This window comes from Panthera tigris, chromosome C1, assembly GCF_018350195.1.
Source record: "Panthera tigris isolate Pti1 chromosome C1, P.tigris_Pti1_mat1.1, whole genome shotgun sequence".
NCBI classification, from domain to species: domain Eukaryota; kingdom Metazoa; phylum Chordata; class Mammalia; order Carnivora; family Felidae; genus Panthera; species Panthera tigris.
This window is the reverse complement of record NC_056667.1, coordinates 95,724,116-95,744,845: the sequence shown is the minus strand read 5'-3', so window position 1 is coordinate 95,744,845 and position 20,730 is coordinate 95,724,116. Positions and strand designations below refer to the sequence as shown.

At 39.9% G+C, this 20,730-nt stretch overlaps 1 protein-coding gene across 5 annotated transcripts in view; it reads right to left on the bottom strand.

Annotated features, from left to right (window-relative positions):
* LRIG2 (leucine rich repeats and immunoglobulin like domains 2) overlaps nt 1-20,730 on the bottom strand; it is a 162,877-nt gene that overhangs the window by 52,090 nt on the left and 90,057 nt on the right. For 3 of the 5 annotated variants that reach the window (XM_042998214.1, XM_042998216.1, XM_042998215.1), the window contains one exon: nt 15,616-15,684. In XM_042998214.1, coding sequence (XP_042854148.1) covers nt 15,616-15,659 — 44 coding nt within the window. In that variant the 5' untranslated portion in view covers nt 15,660-15,684. Of the gene's footprint in view, nt 1-7,797; nt 7,975-11,142; nt 11,574-15,615; nt 15,685-20,730 lie in introns of those variants that run through there. The other 2 variants (XM_042998219.1, XM_007076360.3) reach the window with 2 other exon arrangements.

The window sequence follows — 20,730 nt, the reverse complement described above, 5'->3', positions numbered from 1 at the left end:
CCCACTTTTTTAAAGATTTATTTAACTAATTTCTACACCCAACATGGGGCTCAAACTCACAATCCTGAGATCAAGAATTGCACACTCTTTCTACTGAGCCAGCCAGGCACCCCCATCCCATTTCTTAATAACCATCTAAAGCTTTCCATTCTGATGGATTGAGTCTGTGATTCTTCCCTTTCTTTTTCCTTTGTTTTGCTCCAAATGGTATTTGCTTTATTCGCCTTCTTTCTTAAAAACTATTTAAAATTTTCCACCTTGGGGGTGTGTGGATGGCTCAGTCAGTTAAACGTCCAACTCTCAATCTCAGCTCAGGTTTCAATCTCAGGATCATGAGTTCAAGCCCTGCACTGAGCTCCATGAGGACCATGGGGTCTACTTAGCAATAAGATAAAATTTTCCACCTTGCCGAGACCAGTCAGTCCCTCAGCTCTCTCCTTTGCCTTTCCTCGTTCTTTTGTTAATTAACCTAATGGTTTTTTAACATCTATAAAACCTGAGAGGGGAAGCTGAAAGAGCAAATACACAAGGCTTCCTCAAGTGTTCCTAGGTTTTGCAGCAGTTAAGGTGATATGGGGTATTCATGTAAGAGTTCTCCAGGGCGCCTACGTGATTGTCAGCTGAGTTTCTAACTGCTGACTTCAGCTCAGGTCATGATGCCAGGATTGTGGGACATAGGCCCGCACTGGGCTCCACACCGAGCATGACGCCTGCTTAAGATTCTCTCTCTCCCTCTGCCCCTCTCACCCACTCACGTGCTTGCTCTCTCAAAAAAAAAAAAAAAAAAAAAAAGAGAGAGACTTTCCCTTAGCCACAACATTCACTATCAACTGAGTGACAGACATATTCAGCAGATGAATTATCCCAATTATTATAAAGATAATCCCACATAGCTTGTATATGAAACATACCATCTGCTTCATAGGGGATGTTCCACTTGGCATTTACAAGGCAAGGTGGGCAGTCCCCATTCTCAGGATAAATAAGACATTACACTAGCTTTTATCCAGTCCACCAAGCTGGCTGTTCCCTCGGGAATAACCTCCTTTGTGTCTGGATCACAAATACCTATCTGTGATTGTTCCATAGTGAGCTGTAGATCCTATCCTGAACCCAAACATGGTCTTCCACACTGCAGCATTTAAAATCAGAAACTACACCTAAGTTAATTACACTCACAATCCACTTTAATAAAGGTTGTTCAGGAAGCTAGTGTTACTGATCCACAAAATAAAAACAACTCCTCATACAATATTCCCCGGTTTCAATAGTTTCCTGGCTTTGACCTCCCCCTACACCAACAGCCTTCTTGGTGACCAGAGGTCTTAGAGGTACTTTTTGTTGTCTTTGCATAATTTTTCCCCTGGGGGACAGCTTTGAGGCTAGTAACCAAAACTCAGACTCGCTGAAATCTGACCTCGGTTTAGCATCAAGGTCTGACCCAGAATTCTAATTTCATTTTAGCTATTACAAATAACCATAACCAAAGGACTAAACATTTCACTTTTTCCTTATTAGCATCTATTTCCTTACACATCCAGTGAACCAAAGTGCTGGGAAACGGATCTATCTCTAAATTTCATTTGTAACTTTTACTTTCAGTATCTGGGAGCACCACAACCTCTGCTCCATACCACAGGTGGACACAAAGCCACCTGGGAATCAATGGTTCTACATTCCCCATCCTTTTGCCCTTTCTCTTCCCAAACCAGATTTCCAGAAGCCAGGGCCATTCTAGTAAATCTCACTTCTGTGACACCAATGTCTAAGAAGAACTCACTGTGTTAAAAGGAAAAATATTCAACAACACTTGTTAACACCTCGTGAGGAAGACTTTATTCAAGGTAGTGCAGGTTATCTCTTCAGGTACAGGGACTACTGCAATGACATTTTACAGTGACAGGAGACTGGGCTCAACTCCAAATACTGCATGGGCAAGTGGGAATTTATAGCTAAGGAGCAGGGTAGTCAGCCATTATCAGTGGATGGAAAATCACTAAGAGGAAAAACAGGGATAAGGTAGGTGCTGGATAAATAGACCTAACTGCTTATTGCTGAAGATAAGCCAGAGAGATGAGACATCACCTGGAGGATGTCAGAAGACAAGGAACCTTATCACGTATCAAGGATAATCAGGTATCAAGGGTGAGGGCTTCTTGCTAAAATGACTTAGCAGGGCTCTTGCTAAAACTGCATTTTACAAGGACATAAACAAATGAGCCCAGAAGATGGTTCAGGAGTCTAAAATTTGGCCAAGCAAAGAATCTCTGTCCCCTCTCTTGTTCAAGGAAAGAGGCATTCTCTCTTTCCTCTGAACAACAGAAGTCTATTTTTTTATTCAGTAGCCTTTTGTTCATTAAGGAACAAGTGAAGTTTCTGTTGGGACCTGGAATTAGAGGGTATCTATCTGCTCAATGATGCTAGTAGTCAGGCATTTAACGAGGGGAGTTTTCTACGAAAACACAGAAAAACAAAAAAATAATAGATTAGAAACCTAGTTTCTGAGTCCAGAGGTTAGCGAGTTGAGATTTTCCCACTTGAGCTCGAAGCAACTTTAAATGGAAGAGTGAAGGTGGCAATAACCATCTGAAGAATTTTCCTAGTTTGCAGTCTGAATGTCTCTGATGATGGCATTTGGTGTTCCGGTGAACCTTTGAATGGTCCGTACAGCAGGAGGCACAGAAGTGCCCATGTATGATATGCGGTAGTAATTTTTTTTTTTTTTTTTTTTAAGTTTATTTCAAGGACCCAGCTTCAGCTTGCAGGATTTCAGGAAAAGGGCAGTTTTAGTTCTCAGTGATACCAAGTCAGGAGGGTGGGAGAAAAACTGGAAACATTAGTTTGGAAAATTATAGCCAGATACTGCAGGAAACCAGAGTTGAGTATTTGGTAAGGACTTGCAAAATGTGCAAGACAGAACCCACAAGGGGTTTTGCACTGAATCAAAAAAAAAAAAAAAAAAATTTCTATGGTCAACCTTTTAATTCTTCCTTACCTAAGAATTCCGGTCTCGTTAGATTTGTCCTGATTATTTTACATAGGTGCACCAAGAATAGTGACTGACCACACAACCTCTTTCTGAGTTTGCTTTGCTGGAACTTTTCATAAGGAAATCTCAGATTAAACATTTAAAAGCCTCTCGAGGTTAGGAAGCCAATCCAGGAAGTAGCCACCAGACTTTATCTTCCCATACCTATAGACAGGAGTAAATTCCTCTTTCCTTGAGGTCCCCAAGATATCCTGAGACTCCTCGGCCTGCAAGGAAGTGACCATTCTTACCTGTAAGGCTGGGCACCCTGTAAGCCAGGTACCAGGCCAGTCTTCCCAAGAGCACTGGCTCCATGAAGACAACCTTAGTCCCTTAAACCAGATTCTATCCATGTGACTCTCAAATATAATATTCCAGTCAAAACCTTGGTAATAAAACCAATGTTTCCAATTATATCTTGTTACAAGAACAAATTCTTATTCACCTTACACAAGTAACTACAGTATCGTGAAAGTAAGAGTATTCACTACAAGTTTCCAAATTCCAGAGGAATAAGGAGAAAAAGTAATTGTTTCATCTTTGTTCACAAAGGTATAATCAGATTGTTGTAAGCTGCAGACAGCTTAAGAGGAAAAAAAGTTCTTTAAATCTGAAAAACATTACAGAAGTAGTACTGTTTCAAAGAGTCATAATAACCATCTTCAATCAGGTCATTCAGTCCCACGTAATTCTTATTCTGCTTGATCTTGGGTTAGCAGTTTTATGACTCCATCAGCTTCTTCACTGGTTCTGGAAACTCAGTCCAATACATGATCTTAAAATTATTCAACCGATACCATTATGGAGCATTCTTGCCTGTCGCCTACTGGAAGTGCTCTCAGAGAGGAAGGAGAGTAAAACAACAACTTGTCACACAGTATTTTGACATACTAACTGGACACCAACTGTGAACCTCAAACATTCCTGGTATGCCAATATTAGTAACATGGATCCATACACAAATAACCTAAGAAGGTTTGTCATCATTTCTTATTTGACAAGGTTTCCCATGTAATCATCTAACATTGCAAACAAACCTAATTAGTTTAAATCTCTCTTTTATAGGGTGAGCAACAAATCCCTTGAAAATTTTCAGAGACCTCTGGAATATCTCAAAGTTAGTTTGAGATCAAAGAAAAGTCCATTTAGGGGGCTCGTGGGTGGCTCAGTCGGTTGAGAGTTCGACTTCGGCTCAGGTCATGATCTCACAGTTTCAGGAGTTCGAGACCCACATCAGGCTCTCTGCTGTTGGCATGGACCATGCTTCAGATCCTCTTTCTCCCTTTCTCTCTGCCCCTCCCCTGTCTCTCCCTGTCTCTCTCTCTCTCTCTCTCTCAAAAATAAACAAATATTTTTTTAAATTCCATTTAGAATTTGATTTGGGGAAGTTGTCAAAAATGTCAAATGTTTTAAACACTTTAGATAACAGGTCACTGTGAATAATACTTATTCACTTAAAGTGGCAATTAAAAGATTTCAAAGGCAAATATAGGAAGCTACACAGTTGGAAAAAAATTTTTAGTTTTTGTAATACTGATAAGTCTCAATTTTTTAAAGTAATCAAAAACCTGATAAGCACAAGAAGCACAGAAAATCATTTCAATTGGACTTTAATTGGATTTTTAATTAAAATCTTTGTTTCCTAGGCAAATTACATAATAGGTGAAGGAAAATCTTTTTATAGTTTCTTAATAAGAGTAGATCAATAATTCAAAAAAACTTTGACATTCTAGCTTTACATCAGTAATAAACCTATTTTATTTAACCTTAGCAACTTGAGCACACATAAAATTCCTGTTCTGCAAATCTATAACCATTTTTCTAATATCCATTCAGCTTTTGTTCTATATTTTTGCTTTTTTCTTACTGTGGAACAACCAGTCTGCCTTAGAATAAAATTACTTTTTTTCCCTAAACAAAAACACATTCTTCATACCTTGCATACTCTGCATACAAAGTTGTTTTGCTTTATTCTTACAGTTTCTAGTAGTTCTACCTACATGTACTGATCACAAGTTTTAACCATTAATAATCTTTCTTTTACAGAGAAAACTATGAAGTAGACAAGTACGGTCATGTATCAGTATTCTGTAGATTAGAAAATTTATGAATATACAATTTCACAATTGCTAGAAGCATGATTGCTCACAATATAATTTTTCAATGTGGCAAGCAACAGGTTTACTTAGAGATCCAAGTATCTTAGTTTCTATACCACATAGAAACAAGATACCAAAAATACAAACCCAAACTTAGGTTCAGTAATGAATGTCTCAACAGTTTATCTTACTTAGAAATGACCTACATTTATTTTAGGCAGATAGTAACACCAAACTAAACTAGCCATCATCTCAAGCTATTTCCCTATTAACTATTTTTATAACATATGCATGGAAGGCAAGAATCACAAAAGTAAAAAACCGAGAAAGATTAAATACACGGTCTGTCCCCCCACCTTTTTTTTTTTTTAACTGCAGTGCTTAACATATATCAAGCAGTTCATTTTTATTGTATGTTTTATTCTTAGTTTGGAATTATAATTTTATCATCTTAAATACCTAGTAGAGATTACATAAACTTGACTAGTAAGCTTAGGTAGAAGACAAATTATTTTCTGTATTATATTTAATGCTGACAACTCTGAAGACATTCCTGTTTTTATTTTACCAACGATTTTCAAAATAGCTTTATTTACAAAAAAAAAAATTATCCCAAATCATGTGAACTTAATTCAGGAATACTTAATTTATATAACTGCCCATTTATCTCTAAGGCAGCTTGAACAGAGCTCCTTTTTAAGGGATTTTATAAAGTAATTTGGTAATACCATCCAAAGGTGTAAAAAATACAACACATCTACAAGACACATACATATATACACGTAAACACACATACATACAGACACAAATAGAGAGCTATTGTTTTCAATCTAAAATTTTAGCCATGCGTTAGTAAAACATAGTAATACAAATTCACTGGTTTATATAAAATAATTAGTTCTTGCCTTTTCTCCACTATTTTTTTTTAATTTTTTTGTTTTATTTATTTTTGAGAGAGAGAGGGAGAGAGAGCGCACTCATGCGGGAGTGAGGGCCAGAAAGAGAGGGAGACACAGGATCCGAAACAGGCTCTAGGCTCTGTGCTGTCAGCACAGAGCCTGACGCAGGGCTCGAACTCATAAACCGTGAGATCATGACCTAAGCCATGCTCAGATGCTTAACCAACTGAGCAACTCAGGTGCCCACCACTTTCTATTTTAATACAAATTGTGTTTCTGGAAAATGTCAGGCCATATTAATGTTACTTGTTTACCAATTGTGTAAAGACCACCTTTAACATCTTCCCTTGCAGGCACCTGGGTGGCTCAGTGAGTTAAACATCCAACTTCGGCTCAGGTCATGACCTCATGTTTGTGAGTTTAAGCCCCTCATCAGGCTCTGCGCTGAAGCTCGGAGCCTACTTTGGGCTTTCTGTCTCTCTCTCTCTCTCTCTCTCTCTCTCTCTCTCTCTCTCTGCCCTACCCCCACAAGTGCGTGCTCTCTCTCAAAAATAAACATTTTAAAAGAAAAAAAAAACAACAACAAAAAAAACGACCTTCCCTTGCACTGATATGTAATTTTATGGAGGCTGTGGACCAAATAAGTGGGTGGGTGACCAAGGAAGTGGGTGACCAAGGAAGACGTCTAGCAGCTGTCTGGATATCTCCAAAACCCATCCAACTGGCCAATTTCCAGTCTATTTTCAATTAGTCTTTTTCCTTTCCAGCTCAAGTAGTTGCTTTTGGGGGCCCCTAAATCCCCTGAGAGTCCCCAGTGGAGGGCAAGGGGCCCAAAATTCAAGTGACTATAAAGACTGAAGTGGAAAAAGTTCTGACGGGCGTAGAGAGGAGGAAGGAATTTGGAAGGGGATCTAAGAAAGGATTCAACAGAACTGGAGGGAAGACTGAAGGTGGTAAAAGGAAGAAGGAGGAGCAACAATGGGAAGGGAGAGCTCTCTGAAAAGCCATTCTGGGGGCGCCTGGGTGGCTCAGTTGGTGAAGCGTCCGACTTCGGCTCAGGTCATGATCTCACAGTTCGTGAGTTCGAGCCCCGCGTTGGGCTCTGTGCTGACAGCTCAGAGCCTGGAGCCTGCTTCACATTCTGTGTCTCCCTCTCTCTCTGCCCCTTCCTTGCTCATGCTGTGTCTCTCTCTGTCTCAAAAATAAATAAAACATTAAAAAAAAAAAATTCAAAAAAAAAAAAGAAAAGCCATTCTGGGGCTCAAAAGAGGCCAATGAAGTTCTGTATTATTCTCAGCAAAAGCATGCCAACAGGAATGGAAGTAGACAGCACTGGCAGAAAACATAGTTAGTAGGGGTTCAAGAAGAGTATTTGAGTCAACTGAGAAGTTCCCACAGAAGAGGCAGGATCCAACAAAGAAACGTATGAGGTGTTATAGAGAGCCAGGAAGACAGACTTCCAGTGCAAGGAGTTAAGGAAAAGAAAAAAAAAGAAGAGATTTCCAGTCTAGAGAATCAGAGAATAATCCTCATTCAGGGAAAAAAGAGCCAGGAATAAGAGATTTACAGACTGATAGGCAGCTTTCAAACGAAGAAGCCTAGGACTCTAACCTAGCTTCTTACAAACAGCTGTTTGCCTGGTACTCTAACTGAGCCTCTTACAGGGGACAAACATGGGACTCTAACCCAGTCTCCAGCCTGTGTTTATCTGGGACTCTATCCCATTTTCTAGGGTATACTCAGACTGTTAAGAATCAAAATCTGTCCTTACCAGCTTCCACGGACATTTGTCCGGAGCAATGGTTCAGGAGTCGGACTCACCAATGGATCCCCGATCAATCAGTCAGGAGTGAAGATAAAGCTTTCAAAGGTACACACTTAGGGTCCTGGGTGAGAGTTCTGGGGGTCCAATGATGAATCTGATCCTATCCAGTTTGTGGCACCAAAACTGTTAAAAGGAAAAAAATATTCAATGATACTTGTTGAAGCATGGTAAGGAAGACTTTGGGGGATGGTGAGGCTATGAAATTTTGTAGTAGGGGAAGGAGATTGGACTCAACCCTGAACACTGCATGGGCAAGAGGAATCTTATAGCTAAGGTGAAGGGTGGGGTCAATGAATGGAAAACTATTAAGAGGAAACATGAGGGGCCAGGGGGCTCCAACAGGATTCTTGCTGAAGATAGGCCAGGGCATTCAGACATCACCTTTACGATGGTGTAGAAGGAGGAACCCAATTAGGTATCAAGGGGGAGTGCTTCTTGCTAAACTGACTTAGCAAGGTTCTTGCTAAAACCGCATTTTACAAGGATGTGTACATATGGCCTAGGAAAGGTTCAGAAGCCTGACTAAAGCCTCAAGTGAAGAGCTTTTGTCACCTGTTTCTTCCTTTTATTCCACCTATAATACTCCTGACACCAGACATGTGGGGTTTTTTTCTCCCACACCAACCAATTCTAGACACCAGCTGCAATTCAATTCAATTCTGACACTAACCAGAGTTACAGACCTCATGACCTAAGAGCTCAGTCTCATAAGACTGTCCCCCACTTCAGACACCAATCACAAGAAGTGGGTCTCCATGTTACCTACAACTTGTCTGACTTGGTTACAATTGGGAGGTTCCCAAGACCCCCTCACTGATTGAATCACTTGCTAGAACAGTTCACAGAACTTAGGAAAACACTTACTTACGTTTACTGGTTTATTACATAAGAAAGGATATGGTAAAGAACACAGATGAACAGCCAGACGAGATACATAAGGTGAGATCTGGAATGGTCTGGCACAGGAGTTTCTGTCCCTGTAAAGTTGGGGTGTGCCACTCTCTCAGCATGTAGACATGTTCACCATCCTAGAAGCTCTTCAAAGTCCACACTTTTGGGATTTTACGAAGGCTTAATCATACAGGCACAAGCAATTATTAAGCCCCTCTGCCCTTCCAGGAGAATTGGGACAGGGCTGAAAGTTCCAAGCTTCTAATCATGGCTTGGTCTTTCTGGGGACTGACCCCATCTATCCAGGAACTTACCAAGAGTCACCTCATTAAGCCAAAAGACACTCCTATCACCCAGGAAATACCAAGGGATTTAGGAGCCCTGTGTCAGGAATTAGTCAAAGACCTAAGGGTTAGAACAGAAGATGCTTGTAGAGCTCTTGTCATTTAGCAAATTACAAGAGTTTCAGGAACTCTGTACTAGGAACCAGGGACAGATACATGCATATTTCAAAAACCAAGATTAATGGATTTCATCTATAATCTTTTTGATGATGGCCACAAGTTTCAGCATTTGAGTCTGAATCACTTATGTAATTACAGCATTATGTCTACTTTGAACATTCAAAATTACATTAAAAAAAACCCCATGTGTACCTGGTGGTTTTATAGCTGAAAGCAATTACTGAAGATGTTACATTTCTCAGTTTAAAACAGCACAATGCCATCTTTTAATATTCCAAGAGCTGTTCTGCTAATGTAAGACTTCCATCCAATTACACTTCTACAACAGAATTGCTCTCCAAGGCATTTTACTTCAACTGAAAATGTCAATTTCATTATAGGACATTTAAAATTTGGGGATGTCATTTGGCTTTAGCAAATTTGTCTAGATTACACAGAAATCAAACCCAAACACAAACTAATTGTACCTTACATAAAACTATTCCTAATTATTGTTTACCTACCAATGGAGAATCTTAAAAGTAAGCCACATTTTTTTCAATTACAGCTAAATAAAGTTGTGTTGGTTTTAAACCTGCACCAGATAATCAGGTAGCTGTTCCAAGAATTTCTTAGAAAGAGGCACTTGCTGCATTACAAAAATGCTGTGCTAGGTTCAATTCAGATTATGCTGCTCACCAATATCAATTTTTAAATTTAATCTGGGTCAACAGAACCAGAATTAGCTACAGATGCCACTATCATAAAAACAACAGAAACATCTTATTTTATGACAGGTCTATGCTACTATGACATTTGGTTATTTAAGTTACCTTAGTTTTCTCAAAGAATTCCTGAAATAGCTTTCCTTCCTATCTATCTTAACCTATTTGTAAATGTCTAATTAGTCTAAACAGCAGCAGAGAGATCTATTTGTATTCTACTTCCAAGGAAAATCCAAATAGTCCCTCATATTTTAATTGCACCTCTAACTATACTTTTTTGTAACACTCCTTTTAGAGACTATTTTAGACTCTATTAGAAGTCTGTCAATTAATAAATTCGGTGCTCAGTTAGCAGCAGAGAAATAACTGTATGTTAGTGGTTAAGAAACCCCGTAATTGCAGCATTTAATACCTACTGTTGCTCCTAATGCCACCAGGCTGACTCAGACTAATGAGCTCTCCAGGTGCCACTGTCTAACACAGGCCTGTCAAGATGAGCACTCAGCAGTGGAGTCTCCAGAAGAATTAATCCAATCACTGTACTTGTTTGTCACGCATAAACAAAGAGAACTGATTTCTAGGTTCTTTGCCACAAAGAAATGCACTGAAAACAATTCAAGTAACACATGATTAGGGAAAGAATACTCCTTCCCTTCTTTACAGTGAATCCTGAATCAGATTTTAAAAATGCTACTTATAAAGGTATTTGCTCAAAGTATTGGACCTCCTAAGCCATGATGTTTTAACCCTGTTAAGTATCAAAACTATGGCACCAAATGTGCAAATGCGAACTAGGGACAAAAGGACCATTCTTATGTCATTGGCGATCGTGGTTATCAAATCACGTACCTGGGGAGCATTCAAGTTGAGTTACACACTGGATGATGCAGCCCAAAGTGGGCGAGGATCCCCAACTATCCAGAGTCAAGGTCGGTGCCCAGGTCCAGTGAGCCCTTAACAATATCCCCTTTCCAACTCCTCCCCAGTGCAGGAATCACAAACTCCCTGGCCCCAAGAATCTTAACCCTGGTTTTCGTGCTAATTTTCATAACCTTAACTCCAGGGTTTTTAGGCTCCCACACCACCTCAAAAAAAGTTCACAACAGTATAATGGCATTTTTCTTGAGTACTTCAATTCGCAACCGCGACCTTCATCCAACTGTGTCTCCCTCCTGTCCCCTTGGAGAGGGAGCTCCCTTTCCTTTGGATCCCCGCCCGGCAACTCTACTCACAGGCTGGCAGTGTCGGGGGGCAGCGGGCTCGACAGCGCCCTCCAGCTCGGCGCTGGTAGTTTCCTGCGACTGCAGTCCAGCAGAGGGATGCGGCAGGAGCAGGGCGCGGGGCAGAGACCTGCCCGAGCGGCCGGCAGCAAAAGGAGGACAGCCTGGGCGAGGAAGAGGAGCCGGGAAAGTGGTCCGGACCGACAATCCAGCAGCGGCTCCTCCCGGACGCCTTGGGGCGCCGGCGCCATTTTCCCCCCGACCTGGACCCAGCCGAGAAGAACCGCCAGCTAGAAGAGACAGCTTGGCGGAGACGTTTGGTGGCTACGCTGCCACCCCAGGGCCCAGCTGTCGCCTGTACCCTCTAAAGGGAAAAGAGGGGCGGATACGGCGCAGCAGTGGGGGCGGCGGCCGAGGACACACGGCTGAAGCCCTACGGACAACGCTCCTCCGCCCCGCCCCGCGACGCAACGTCTTCACGCACAAGAGCCAACCAATCGGTGCCACACAAAGAGGTCGCGTCGGGGGCGGGACTCCGCGAGGAGGTGGAGCCAGTGACTGGGAGTTTCTTAAGGACGACTTTAAGGTGTCCGTCACTTTGCAGCGCCTCACTGGGGTTCCGCCGCTGGTCCTCCACTGGAGGGCGCAGTGGCTCCTTAAGAGGAAGAGCGGCTAAAGCTCTGCGAGTCCCAAGTCCTGATTTGAGGGATATCTACTATAGTAATAGAAAAGGATCTTTTTTCTGGACTCCAAGGGGAATGATACAAGGGCTACCTTCCAACTTGCGAGCACTGAAAGGGCCCTGGAACTTCCACCTGGCATTGGCCTCCAGAGCCCAGCTGGGGCCACCGCTGCCCGCTCCTGCTTGTCTGCAGCTCCTGCAGTCCTGCAAGTGGGCGGCAACTCCTTTTAACTCGAAGCGTGTTATCACTACTGGTTGCTGGACCCCTAAGCTCCTGAAGGCAGAGGCCCTGTTTATTCATCTGTGTACCTCCAGCTTCTGTTTTGCTTGGAGTTTAAGAAATGTTGATGGGACTGCACCTGCAAGGCATGTCTCTAAGGAAAATAGTCTTCTGTTTCAGCGAAGCTGTCCTATATCCTCACATTCAGAAAAGCAAGTCTGTGTGTCTGTGTGTGTGTCTCTCTCCCTGCCTCTCCCCCACTCGTGCTTGCTCTCTTTCTCTCTCAAAAATAAATAAATGTTAAAAAAAAAAAAAAAAGGAAAAATTCAACTGAGTAAATTTGAAGGTCTAGTTGGCTTTATACAACATTCATGAACGAGGATGCATCCCACCTAGGAAGTTAAAAAGAGCTCTGAGAAGCTGTACAAAATGGAAGGCTTTGTAGGCAGAAGTTAGCAGAAAAAGCAAGTTTCTAGCAAAAGGTCACCCTCCTTTAGGGGGAAAGTGGGATCTAACAGGCACATTACCTCACTAGTGCTGACCAGGTAATTCCAGACTGACTGATTAAAAGTCACAGTCCTGGGAGAGGTTGAAACTGAAATTAGGCTAGGTATTTAATCTTAGTTTGCTGATATGGGGCTTAGCACAAGTGACTCCATTTTGGATTTGTTATTTCTATTTCAATACCAGTTATCTGGAGACAGAGGCAGGCTGGCATTATTATAGGTTTTCTGACTTTTACGAATTAAAAGACTGAGCAGGTTAAAAAAAAAAAAGGCAGAATGCCTAGGTCATACTGTTGCCTTAGAAAGTAACTGAAATCAATCTTTCCATGGCAGGTTTGGAGTCACAACTATGCTTTTAAAACCCTTTTTCCATTTTTAAAATTGAAATATTTCTTGGAATCAAAGACATATCCATTGCTCCAATCTAAACTAAACTTTTAAAACCAAGACAGCAGGGTGAAACTCACTCTTAGTCTCCCTTCCCTGGCTGTTGAACATGCTTCACAACCTCCACTAAGAAATTGGGCATAGGCAGGAGTATCTTAGTACCTCTCTGGATTATAGTTTCAGAGCTTCTCTTTGGGCATGATAGAAAATCATGCTCTCTATCCTGTGTCCTCTCCAATAAATTGTACAGGTTACACCATCCAGGAGTCCCTCCCAGCCCTTAATTCCTCCTGCACATTATTTTTTACCATTCTTATATAGCACATATGTGCGTCTTATATACCTCTGTATTCCCCATACAGGCTAGCACAGTACCTGGCATATAATAGACACTCAATAAATGTATGATATGTGAATAGATGATGACATTATTTTACTCCCTACTTGATAAAATGACCTAAATTTTTTTCTTTTTAAACTTTTAGTATGGAGGCGCCAGGGTGGCTCAGTTGGGTGAGCGTCCAACTCTTGACTTCTGCTCAGGTCATGATCTCATGGTTGGTGAGTTTGCGTCCCACATCCGGCTCTGTGCTGATGGTGTGGAGCCTGCTTGGGATTCTCTTTCTCCCCCTCTCTCTCTGCCCCTTCCCCACTCTCTCTCTCTCTCTTTCAAAATAAATAAACTTAAAAAAAAGCTTTTAGTATGAATTTTTACTTTACAGCAATAAAAAGAATCATAGAATAAGCCCATATGCCCAACTTTACTAAATATGTTTTTAATAAAGTTTAATGACCTGTTTCTCATTAACAATGGAATAAAGAGTTTTTATATTTATTGTCCTAAAACTGTCTAATTAATCCTTGGGTGCCAAGTACCTGAGCAGAGTTTTTAGAATTCAGTGTGCCCATAAGCTAAGAATACCCCAACTCCAGACTCCTAAAGAAAATGGCTCACTTTGGATCCCTTGTTGCAGATGTTTCTATAAACACCAGACTTTTGTATAAACACCATCCCTTAAAATTTAGCTGCCCCATCTCCCCTTATCTCAGGACTTTGCTCTTTGCTAAGTCATAGCTAACTAATCTGGCCAATTCTGTTCTCCTAAACTAGAGATCCCAAAGTTACTCACACTTTCCCCTCTTTCTTTCCTCCCACATCCAGTCAGTCACTGGGCTCTATTGATTTCTCCTAAGGAGTGTCTGAGATCTTTCCCCACCTCTCCATCCACACTACTCTTGTCTCTGTTCAGACTTTTCTCTCTCTATGGGTATTAATGCAATAACTTCTGAACTCATCTCCTGTCCTCCATTTCTCCCCTCTGTCAGAACTATTTTTCCAAAGAATACTGATATAGGTATGTTGTTAGCTTCTCCCTACATAGAAACATTTGAGCCTGGCTGGCTCAGTAAAGCATGTGACTCCTGATCTTGGGGTTGTGAGTTCAAGCCTCACATTGGGTATAGAGATTACTTAAAAATAAAATCTTAAAAAAATTTTTTTTATGTTCCCAGTGGTTTTTATTTTGTTTTTGATATTTCCCCCCAATGTTTTATAATGAAAATGGATTATTTCAGAAAACAGGAAAAAATATTTTTTTTAATTAATGACTTCCCATTGACTGTAATATTGAATTCCAAATTCTTGTTTCTACCATTGAAGATTCCACAGTTAGGGCCCAGACTAACTACCTCCCACATTTCCCATTACCTCCTCACCATCTTCTCCATATTCCAGCCACAGGAAATTATTTTCCTTTCATAAATTGGGCCACGCATGTCTATACTTACTTGTACATGCTGTTCCTTCTACAGGTTGTCCTTTCCCACTTTCTCTGGCTAGACATTTCTTACTCTCCTTCTATGTTCTCCCTCTTTAAAGATTTCTCTGACTATTCTAGACATTTAGTGGTTTCCACTTCCATTTTTCAACCACAGTCCATGGCATTCCTCTATATATTCATATATATTAATTACATCCCATTGTGCTGAAAATTTTTTCTGGTTGTCCTCCCGCTAAGTAAGAAATCCCCATACTCATTTTATCTCCCTGGTGCTAAGTGCAGTGTCAGGAATATAAGAGATTGTAAATGAATATTTGTTACTGAATAAATTATTGTTAACTTCACTACTTCTCATTATCTACAATAGCCAAATTATGGAAGCAGCCCAAGTGTCCATCTGGAGATGACTGGATGAATAAAATATGATGTGATATTATCATATGATACACACACACATATATATACATATATAATGTTATTCATCCATAAAAAAGAATGAAATCTTGCCATTTGCAACAACATGGATGGAGCTGGAGAGTATAATGCTAAGCAAAGTAAGTCAGAGAAAGACAAATACCATATGATTTCATTCAAATGTGGAATTTAAGAAACAAAACAAATGAGCAAATGAAAAAAAAAGAGAGAAAGGCAAACCAAGAAGCAGACTCTTAACTACAGAGAACAAACTGATGGTTACCAGAGGAGAGGGGGGAGGGGAATGGGTTAAATACATGATGCGGATTAAGGAGTGCATTTGCTGTGATGAGCACCGGGTGTTGCTTGGAAGTATTGAATCATTACATTGCATGCCTAAAACTAACATTACGTTGTACGTTAAATATACTGGGATTAAAATTAAAAGCTTAATTTTTAAAAAGTGAAATAAAAAACTTCACCTGCTTCTCTTACTGAATAAGCACAAATCTATTTAGAATGCATTTGTCTCCTTCCATCTCTTCCTTCCTCTATCTCCTTTTCCTGCAAAAGCAAAGAAGAAATAATAATGATTACTCATTGATGCAAAATATAAAGCCAGAAAAAAACAGATAAATTGAGCTTCATCAACATTAAAAACTTTTGTGTAGCAAAGGATCCTAGCAACAGAGTGAAAAGACAATGTTTGGAATGGGAGAAAGTATTTGTAAATCATGTATCTCATAAAGGGTTAATATCCAGAATGTATAAAGAACTCCTGCAATGCAATAATGCAAAAAAAAATTTTTTTGAAAAATGGGCAAAGGACTTAGATACTTCTCCAAAGAAGACATACAGAGCACCTGGGTGGCTCAGTCGGTTGTGCATCCAACTTCAGCTCAGGTCATAATCTCACCAGTTCGTGGGTTTGAGCTCCGTGTCCGGACTCTGTGCTGACAGCTGAGAGCCTGGAGCCTGCTTCAGATTCTGTGTCTCCCTTTCTCTCTGCCCCTCCCACACTCACGCTCTGTCTCTCTCAAAAATAAAATAAACATTAAAAAAATTTTTTTTTTAAAGAAGATATACAATGGTCAATAAGCACATGAAAAAATGCTCAACATTCCTAATCATTAAGGAAATGCAAATCAAAACACAGTGAGATACCACCTCATACCCATCAGGATGGCTATTATAGAGTAAATAATAAATAAAATAAATAACATAAAATAACATAAAATAACATAAATAAAATAAAATAAAATAAAATAAAATAAAATAAAATAAATAAAGAGTGATATGAAATTGGAACTCTTCTGCACTGTTGGTGGGAATATAAAATGGTGCAGCTACTATGGAAAATGGTATGGCATTTCCTCAAAAATATAAACAATAGGGGCACTTGGGTGGCTCAGTCGGTTAAGCATCTGACTTTTGATTTTAGCTCAGGTAATGATCTTGCAATTCATGGGTTCAAGCCCCGTGATGGGCTCTGTGCTAACAGCTTGGAGTCCGCTTGGAATTCTCTGTCTCCCTCTCTCTCTGCCCCTTCCCTGCTCTCTCTCTCTCTCTCTCTCTGTCTCAAAAATAAATAAATATTTTTCTGGGTGCCTGGGTGGCTCAGTCAATTAAGCATCTGACTTCGGCTCAGGTCATGATCTCACGGCTTGGGAGTTCGAGCCGTGCGTCAGGCTCTGTGCCAACAGCTAAGAGCTTGGAGCCTGCTTCGGATTCTGTGTCTCCCTCTTCCTTTGTCCCTCTCCCACTCATGCTCTGTCTCTCTCTGTCTCTCAAAAATAAATAAACATTTAAAAGAAATTTTTTTAATAAATAAATAAATAAGTATTTTTAAAAGAAAAAAGATGATTCTTTAAAAAACAAAAAAAGCAAGGACTTGAAGACATATTTGCACACCCATGGTCATAGCAGCATTATTCACAGTAACCAAAAGGTGGAAGCAACCCAAGTGACCATCAACAGATGAATGGATAAAGAAAATGTATTATATACACTCAATGCAATATTATTCAGCCTTGAAAAGGAAGGGAATTCTGACACATGCTACAACATGGATGAAACTTGAAGACATACTAAGTGAAATAAAAACCAGTCACAAAAAAAAATAAATATCATTAATTCCATTTACATGAGGTACCTAAAGTAGTCAAATTCATAGGGACAGAAAATAAAATGGTGGTTGTCAGAGGCTGGGGGAGAGGAGGAGATAGGGAGTTCTTGTTTAATAGATACTAAGTTTCAGTTGGGATGATGAAAAACTTCTGGAGATGGGTAGTGCTGATAGTCCCAAAACAACACAAATGTACTTAATGACACTGAACTGTGACTTAAAAATGGTTGAAATGGTCAATTTTATGTTATGTATATTTTACCACAATTTTTTTTTAATCTAAAACCAGAAATTTAAGACTTCTCTTTGAGTCTTCCCTTTCCCTTTATTGTCCATCTGCTCCCAACTCTTACCCCATATCCAGTCCATCAGCAAATCTAAAATATACCTTAAAACTGACTGCTTCTTAGGAAAGAATATCCAATGGAAAAAAGACAGTCTCTTCAACAATGGTGTTGGGAAAACTGGACTGCGACATGCAGAAGAATGAAACTGGACCACTTTCTTACACCATATACAAAAATAAATTCAAAACAGATGAAAGACCTAAATGTGAGACAGGAAACCATCAGAATCCTAGAGGAGAACACAGGCAGCAACCTCTTTGACCTCAACTGTAGTAACTTCTTACTAGACATGCCTCTGGAGACAAGGGAAACAAAAGCAAAAGTGAACTATTGGAACTTCTGTGCAGTAAAGGAAACAATCAACAAAACTAAAAGGCAACCTATGGAATGGACGAAGATATTTGCAAATGACACATTGGATAAAGGGCTAGTATCCAAAATCTATAAAGAACTTATCAAACTCAACACCCAAAAAAATGAATAATCCTATTAAGAAATGGGCAGAAGATGGGGCACCTGGGTGACTCAGTTGGTTAAGGGTCTGCCTTCAGCTCAGGTCACAGTCTCATGGTTCGTGAGTTCAAGTTCAACATTGGGCTCTCTGCTGTCCATGCAGAGCTCGCTTCAGATCCTCTGTCTTCCTCTCTCTCTGCCCCTCCCCCACTTGCTCACACTCTCTCTCTCTCTCTCTCTCTCTCTCAAAAAGAAAAAAAAAAATGGGCAGAAGACATTAACAAACATTTCTCCAGAGAAGACATGCAAATGGTTAACAGACACATGAAAAAATGTTCAACATCACTCATCATCAGGGAAATACAAATCAAAACCACAATAAGATACCACCTGACATTTGTCAGGATGGCTAAAATTAATAACTCAGGAAACAACAGACGCTGTTGAGGATGTGAGGAAAGGGGAATCCTCTTACACTGTTGGTGGGAATGCCAACTGGTATAGCCACTCTGGAAAACTGTATGGAGATTCCTGAATAAACTAAAAATAAAACTACTCTACAACCCAGCAATTGCACCACTAAGTATTGATACAAAGGATGCAACAATACAGATTCAAAGGAGTGCATGCATTCCTATGTTTAGAGCAGCACTATCAACAATAGACAAGTTATGGGAAGAGTCCAAATGTCCATCCACTGATGAATGGGTAAAGAAGATGTGGTATATATACACAATGGAGTATTACTCAGCCTTCACGAAGAATGAATCTTATCATTTGCAATGACATGGATGGAACTATAGGGTTTTATGCTAAGTGAAATAAGTCAGAGAAAGAAAAATACCATATATAGAATATAAGAAACGAGACAGATGAACATAGGGGAAGGGAAGGAAAAATAAAGTAAGATAAAAACAAAGAGGGAGACAAACCATAAAAGACTCTTAACTATAGAGAACTAATCGAGGGATGCTGGAGGGGAGGTGGGGGGGATGAGTTAAATGGGTGATGGGCATTAATGAGGGCACTTGTTCTGATGAACACTGTGTGTTATATGTAAGTGATGAATAACTAAATTCTATTCCTGAAACCAATACTACATTATATGTTAACTAACTTGAACTTTTTAAAAAATGTTTTAATGTTTGTTTATTTTTGAGAGAGAGAGAGACAGTGTGAGTGGGGGAAGGGCAGAGAGAGGAAGACACAGAATCCAAAGTAGGCTCCAGGCTCTGAGCTGTCAGCAGAGCCCAACGTGGGGCTCAAACTCATGAACCACAAGATCAGGACCTGAGACGAAATCAGACGCTTAACCGACTGAGCCACCCAGGCACCTCTTAACTAACTTGAATTTAAATAAAATCTTGGAAGAAAAAAAACCTGACTGCTTCTCTCCATCTCTGTTACCGCCACACCAGCTCAAGGCACAAGCATGTCTGACCTATGCCACTTCAGTAGCCTCCTAACCGAACTCTTTTTTCCAACCTTATTCCCCTCAAAACCATCTGCACAGCAAACAGCATGAATGTACTCCTTAATAAGTAAATCAGAGTGCCAGCAACTTACTACATTATCAGATATAGTATGTATGTATATACATGTTATATGTATTACATATATATTATAAATATAATGTATATCATATATTTTTTCATTTACTAAAATACCTGTATGGTTTTTCTTCTTTAACACATATATACACTATATGATATATAATATAGATCACATATGCTGTAAGATATATGTAAATACCTACTATATGAGATATATCATATATCATATATGTGTGTTAGACATAATATTCCCGACATATTACAGACATGTTATAAATACTCTTTGCCAACTTGAGACACAATGAACTTCCTTAAGCTGATAAAAGATATTTACCAAAACCTGCAGCAAACATCATACTTAATATTAACATTAAAAATAAAATATAATTGGGGTACTGGGTGGCTCAGTCAGTTAAGTGTCTGACTCAGTTTCAGTTCAGGTCATGATCTCACAGTTCCGGAGTTCAAACCCCACATCGGGCTCCATGTTGATGGTGTGAGAATCCCCCTGCTTGGGATTCTCTCTCTCTCTCTCTCTCTCTCTCTCTTTCTCTCTCTCTCTCTCTCTCAAAATAAATAAATAAACTTTATTTAAAAAATACAAAATACAATATCCTAGGGGTGCCTGGCTGACTCAGTCGATAGAGTGTTCAATTCTTGATTTCGGGGTTATGAGTTTGAGCCCCATGTTAGGTGTAGAGAATACTTTTTAAAAAGCTCTTTAAAAATGAAATATAATAAGGCTCAGTCAGTTGAGTGACCAACTCTTGATTTGGGCTCAGGTCATGATCTCACAGTTCATGACTTTGAGCCTGGCATTGGGCTCTCTCAAAATAAATAAATAAACTTTTAAAAAATGCAATATTTAAAAAATGCAATATAATATAAACATTAAAAATATTCATTATACTGGGACACTTGGGTGGTTTGGTCGGTTAAGCATCTGACTCTAGATCTCTGCTCAGGTCTTGATCTCAGGGTCATGAGTTCAAGCCCCATGTTGGGCTCCATGCTGGGTGTGTAGTCTACTTTTAAAAAAGATAATTAGGGGTACCTAGGTAGCTGTATCTCAGTCCATTGAGCAACAAACTTCAGATCAGGTCATGATCTCACAGTTTATGGGTTCCAGCCC